The sequence below is a fragment of the Phocoena sinus genome, chromosome 19 (assembly GCF_008692025.1).
Source record: "Phocoena sinus isolate mPhoSin1 chromosome 19, mPhoSin1.pri, whole genome shotgun sequence".
Taxonomy (NCBI): domain Eukaryota; kingdom Metazoa; phylum Chordata; class Mammalia; order Artiodactyla; family Phocoenidae; genus Phocoena; species Phocoena sinus.
In genome coordinates, this window is record NC_045781.1 from 55,403,859 (window position 1) to 55,410,385 (window position 6,527).

The following is a 6,527-nucleotide window of genomic DNA, read 5'->3' on the forward strand; positions in this document are numbered from 1 at the left end:
TATAACACACACACATGTATAAATACAAATACGTACGTGTACACATATAAGTGATATTAATCATAAACAAGATATTGCACATTTAAAAAGCCAGAAGAGCAGTACTCAGCCATCCTTTTATCGCTGGGTTCCATGACTCCATGGGGTCAGCGGCCAGCTGGTGGACGACCCCTCCGTCCCTCCCAGGACAGATGGCTGGCTGTCCTTTCTCTTTAATCCAATAATTGATGGGCTGCCGCACGCCGATCAATTCCTGCCTGAGTGGTTTTCACCGGCAGGAGTGAGCCTCCAGGACGCAGCCTTATGCTTGCGTCTCCAGGAGGACCTGCGACCTCCCGCCTCCGAGGGGCTCCCAGCCTCTGAGTCCCCCCGCCACTGCCATGCGGGCTTGGCCGGTGTGGTCCTCAGGGATGGCGTGGCCACAGCCCACCCATTTAGGATAAGGGTTAGGAAAGGGTCCCAGAGCATCGACAGACCTGCATCCACCTCCCGGCTGTACCTGGAACAGGTGTTGGATTTGGGGCAAATCACATCCCCTCTCAGAGCCTTGGTTCCCTCTCTGTAAGTGGGAGGAACCCTAGAGATCTCGTGCGGGGCTGTGAGGCACGGACGGGGTAAGATTACTTAAAGGATGGAGGCGGCGTCTGGGGTATGGTGGTGTGTGTGCTGGGTACAGCCGCTGGCACAAAGAGCTGAACACTGGGGCCGAGGGCAGGGTGAGTGGCCGTCAGAAGCCTGGAATCGCTCACCGCAGCTGGGCTGGTGACATCGCCCAAGGCTGCAGACCCTCGACCTTTCCCAGAGCACCCATCCCAGCTCATCCAATAGGTCAGCGACCCTTGGGCACTGAGTCAGCCCAAGGGGATGCCCCAGAAGCTTCTCAGTCCAGCTGAGGTTCTCTCCCAGTTCTGCGAGGGGATTTTTGTGCTGGTTTTCCCTCCCTTCCATCCTTCCCGCCCTTCCTTCCTCCATTCCTCTCTCCCTCCCTCTCTCTTCCTCTCTCTCTTTCTTTCTTTCTTTTCCTTTCTCTCCTTCTCCCTTCCTTCTTTCCTTTTTCCCCCCCTACTTTTCATAATAAGATTAGAGAAACTTCAAGAAGTAGCGAAAATAATATTAAGAAATTACTATCATGGGACTTCCCTGGTGGTCCAGTGGTTAAGACTCCACGCTTCCACTGCAGGGGGCGTGGGTTCGATCCCCGGTTGGGGAACTAAGATCCCGCGTGCCACGCGGTGTGGCCAAAACATTTTTTTAAATTAAAAAAAAAAGAGAGAGAAAAGAAATTACTATCATGGAAAACCCCATAGCCAGAAACACCCACTGTAAACATTCTGGTATGTTCCCTTCCAGATTTTTCCTGTTTACACACTAACAGCTTATTTCTTATGTGTTTGTTTTGTTTTTTTGTTTTTGTTTCTACAAAAAAAAAGGGATCAGACTCTCTGCATCGTTCGGTTCATTTTTTTTTTTCTTTCAATCGGCAACAGGTTGTGAGTGTCTTTCCGACATTTCCAACGCCTGACATAGCCACGTCGTCATTCCTGTGGCTCCACGCTATTCCGTTGTGTGGCCAGACCATCGTTTCTTTACCCAGCTGACTGACATCTGGGTTGTTTCCTTTTTCTCTTTTGCTCTTGTAAACAACACAGCAAAGAACATCTTTGCACAAGCCCATGTGCTTTCCCCACACTTTTCTTAGGTAACTTCCTTTTATCAGCGTAGCCACAGCTACCAAATCGACCTCTTTCTGGGATGCACGGTGTACCTGTCTCCTGTTGGTACCCTGCCCCCTAGGGCTGAGAATAAAAGCCTCGCCCCTTACCGGGCAGTCCACACCTACCACCACCCCTCCCGCTTCTCCACCCTCCTCGTCACAGCAGTGCCTGTCACTAGCCTTCTCTCTGTTCCTGGATACCAAGATCTCGCCTCAGGGCCTTTGCACCTGCCGGTATCCAACCCCAGACCCTCCCAGCTCCTATACCTCCCATGGCTGGGCCCGCACGTCGTTCAGACCGACATTCAAATGCCACCTGCCCGAGGAAGCGTCCTCCTGCTGTTGAGTCTCCAGTAGCCCTCCTCCCCGATCTAATCTGATCCCGTCTCCCTGTGCTGTTTTCCTCCCAGCACCCACCACTGTCTGAAATTATTGTATTTCTCACACATATTTAGCTGTTGATCTCCCACCCCTCAGACCGTATAAGCTCCGTGAAGGCAAGAATCCCATCGGTCTGGTTAACCCTGTGTCCCTGACACCCAACTTGATGGCCGTACGTAGTAGGTCTTCAGTAAACACTGGTTGAATGACAGACAAAACGCTGAGTTCAGCTCTTTGTTCAGAAGTGCTTGTAGGAGTTTTAATGCCCATTACGAAAATTGTTCAATATCTTTTAGAAAATTCATCCAGTACCTTTTGTGAAAATTGTCCAGAAATGCTGTGCCAATTTACATTCCTTTTCGTATACCCGTGGGAGCTACAAACTAGGCTAAAAAGAGTCAGAGGGCAAGATTTAGAAAAGGAGATTATTTTATAATTTATCCGATCACACTTGTTTTTCATCAGACGCACACAACTGGCAACTTTCCTAGGAGAACTAGAGCTCAGTAAATGTTTGAAGCTTGAACAACAGGAACCCCCTGCCTTGCCTGAAGCAGTGGAAGGGACCACAGCTGTTGTCACGTGATACCTAGTCGGCCAGCTGTGTGCTGTGTTGAGAAATTCACACCCGGTTCAGCAGGGCCTGCTCGTGCCTTCCGGGTGGGCCGGTTGTTCAATGGGAATGCTTGGTAGGACTGGGCAGGACCTCCAGGAACCTTAGGGTACCTGCCTGGATGACAGCCTGAGTGGCCCCTTGTCCCTGGGTTGTCGGGGGGCCCTGTGCGTGGAGGCACCCACTGCCCCTTCTGTAGAATTGCTGGTAGTGAGTCAGCATCACAAAGATTGGCAGTGGTCCCCAGTGCGGCTTACCCACCACGTCGCACAGCTGAGTGCCTCGTAGCTCCGGGTGATTCTCCCAGACTAGTCATCTGGGCAGAGGATCCAGGGAAATCCTGTAGCCCAGAGGCCTGAGGAGGGCCCTGGAATCTGAGCTTTCGAGAAACGAGCAGGGCAGCCGGGGTCACTCCACAACTGGATTGTGGAGATGATTGCACAAGCCCCGCCCCCCCATCACTAAAAATCATTGAATTGTAGGCTTCAGAAGTGTGAATTTCACGGCATGTTATATCTTAACGAAGTTTGTGGTTTTTAAAGGCATTCAGTTAGCTAAAGGATTTAGCTCGTATCTTGAGAGGGTGGTTTTTACTGGCTGTGTGACCTGGCAGAAACTTCATTTCTCCTTTGCCTGCAAAATAGGGACACGAATGGCTCTTCATCGGAAGGAGGTAGAGGCGTATAGAAAATCCTTTGCACGATACCTGAGCCCAGTCGGACCGGCGCGCCCGTTCTAGTAACACGAGTGGGTGCATTGTTGGTATCATGCCGTCCTATTCACCGGTCAAGCAGGTGGCCACTCTCTGGGTTGACAGGTGGTACCAAAAACCAGGCAGCAGTCTTGGAGGCTGGGTTCAGTTCAGGCAGACGGGAGCCAGCAAATTCCAAGTTAACAACCCTGACCTCAGTTGAGACCCAGGCGCGTCAGCAGAGGCAAAGGGCTTTGCCAGCTCCCCCTGGCTGGGGCACGCTCTGCTCCCAGCGGCTTCGCGAACTGTCCCTCGGCCATGTTTCTTCCACCGCAGGGACCTGGGGACACCCAGTTCCCCCCCGTTCCCGCTCCATCCCTGCAGATCTTTCGGTAACATGTGCTCTCCCTTCTTTTTCAGCTTGAGGACCCCTCGAGACGGAAAGGCCTTCCGGATCTTTGCCGTCAGGCAGTGAGCTTGCAGGGTCGGGGAGAAGGGGGCGTCTTCAAGAGGGCTTCGGGGGTTTGCTTTTTATTTTTATTTTGTCGTTTGGGGGGTGGGCCGGGGATATGGAGAGTCAGGAAACTTCCTTTGATTGACGTTGTGTCCCATCCGCCGTGCCTTGGTCTCAGCTCCACACAGGGGAGCATCCTTGGGGTCCTGAGCAGACAGCCGGTGACCGTCCTGCTGAGGCCCGGGGGTCTCCCCCTGGGAGGTGTTCTTTTGTGGATGCAGAGAGGATTCCAAAGGGTGTGGGGCTGACGCTGCGAGGCATTCAGGGGTGTGGGAAGGGGCGTACTGAGAACGCTCAGGGGGGAGTTTCAGGGATGGAGCAGAAGGTAGCTATTTAAAACATTAAAAAACACAGGCCGTCCCTACCAATGGAGAAAAATGGGTTTCATGTTTGCTGGTCAGACAAATGGGCCGGAACAAGGGGACTCTGCCCTGGCACCTGTCCTCTTCCCGTCCTGCTCTGTGCAGGCTGGTTCTATACACAGCAGTGCTGGTTTCCTTCGAGTTCAGCTGTAACTCCAGAGATGTGTGTTGTCTTCGTCCTTCCCTTCGTCCATGTGGCCCATCTATTTGCTGCCGTGACCTTTGGTCTCACTGAGGACTAATGAACCAGGACCCTTTCTTGATCCCCTCCCTGCTGTGGGTCACGCCCTGCCCAGACTGGTTTTTGTGTCTCCCGCCAGGGTCTTTGCTTGGCAAACAATTCTGTTTGAAGCCCACTTCTTTCTTTCCAACTCCTTGTCTCTGTGGGTTCCACTGAGATGTCTAAGAACAGCCAAAGGAGGGCTGTTTTGTTGCTGCCTTTAAAAAACGGCACTGAATTGATTTCCCGTCCGTCGGCACTGAATTGATTTCCCGTCCGTCGGATGACCTATTTTTTTAGCCATGAGAGGAATGGCGTCCTTCCTCGGTGCATTCCTCGCCGAGGTTAGCGGCTCTGGGAAGAGGGACAGCCTGCAGTTACGAAACCGTCCTACGGCATAACAACAGGAGATGGTAACACCGGAAGGATTTCTCTTCCTATTTTTGTGAAACAGTTCTTGCCAAATGTTCCTGAGGCTCCGAGGAGTGCGGTGCTCTCTGGCTGCCGTCGCTGTACAAAACTTCTTCAGCAGCCTAGACCCAAAACCCACAGTGAAATCAAATACCCTTTTGTAAATAGCATTTCTTTGCAGAAGGTAAAATTCCACCCTCCTCCACCAGGCTGGCCAGTAGATCACTTTCGTGAATGCTGACTTCAAAGTTGATTTCAGCCTCCATCAGAATATTTCAAAGGCAGAAGAACTAGCGGAAAGTTTAAAACAAACAAACAAAACCTAACATAGTCTGGACAAGGAACTCCACCTGGGGAACCAAGTTGGTGTGTTGTTTCAGGGCAACCCTAATTAGTGAAGAAGCAGAAGGTAGATAGCTTACCCCCACTCCCACCCCAAAGGAGTTTGTAAAAGTAATGAAACACTTAGCTTGACAGAGCTGAGATGAGCGGACTGTGTTTTTGCTTCGTGCATTGTGGGCTTGTTATAATTCGTAAGTACTGACTGTTCGACTCCAAATGTCAGTGCGGAAGAACTTGGTCAGACTGTCAGATACCGCGTCTAGTTCCTGCCAAAGATCTGAGTCCTTGGAACCCTCCGGATGCTAGGTATTATGCTGTCGGACTTTCGCTTGTCACCAGGCCTTTATGTCTGTGGCCACGTCCAGACTGCAAGCTTGGGTTTTTAGAATTAGTGACGGTCCCGGGGAATTTCAGTAGGTTTGCTTTTGAAGCATCCTGCCGGAGGGAGAATCTGAAACGTCCAGTGTGAGTGGACTGCTCTCATTTTGAAATAAAATTCCCGAGTTCCTGAATGCCTCATTAACCGGCCGTCTGATGGGCTGGAAACTCCTCGCCCAGAACCAGACCTTGCTGTCTTTTTCACCTTCACAAACATTGTGAAACTGGAACCATTTATCTTCCGGAAATGGACGCAGTGCTACAAAGTATAAGACCTTGTAATCAGGGACCCCCTTCTAATTTAGCGCGTTTAAAGGGCCATCATGCCCTCAGCACTAAACCCATAAAAACATGATAACTCCTGCCAACGGTGTTACTGGGCCCCCCAAAATGGAAAATTTTGGTGTCCTTCTGATTTGTTCCCCATCGTGTTCTGATTTTTCATACTGTCTGTAGGCTCACTCAGCCCGCAGCTTACGTGTGTGCTTTTTTCTATGAAAAATGATGTATTTTACTACTTCCTATGTACAAAAGTTTATTGTAAATGTTGTGTGTGCTTTGCATGAACAGGGACCACGTTGCTGTCGTTTCAATAAAACTGGTTTGATTTCTAAAACGTCTCTGGGACGAATCTCTTACGGACACATCTCAACAGTCTGTAGAATAAAACAATGAAAACCTCCTTGCAGGCTCGTTACTTTTTTCTACACCGCTCCTCCCAGGAACGTGGCGCCCAGGGGCGTCCAGATGCTAATTGTTGCAGTATTTTCACCTGAGATGTGCGTGAATCACGTGGGGGTGGGGGATGGGGCTTGTCGAAACGCAGGTTCCGGGTCCGGCAGGTCTGGCCTGGGGCCTGAGGGGCCGCGGTTTCCACGGGCTCCCGGTGGCGCTGAGACTG

The 6,527-nt window shown here is 51.1% G+C and overlaps 1 protein-coding gene across 1 annotated transcript in view; it reads left to right on the forward strand.

Annotated features, from left to right (window-relative positions):
- The window catches only part of CRISPLD2 (cysteine rich secretory protein LCCL domain containing 2), a 66,983-nt gene extending 60,741 nt beyond the window's left edge, over positions 1-6,242 (forward strand). Inside the window, exon 15 of the mRNA XM_032613878.1 lies at positions 3,820-6,242. Within this exon, the coding sequence (XP_032469769.1) occupies positions 3,820-3,874 (55 nt within the window). The 3' untranslated portion in view covers positions 3,875-6,242. The remainder of the gene's footprint in view (positions 1-3,819) is intronic.
- Positions 6,243-6,527: the final 285 nt, after the last annotated feature.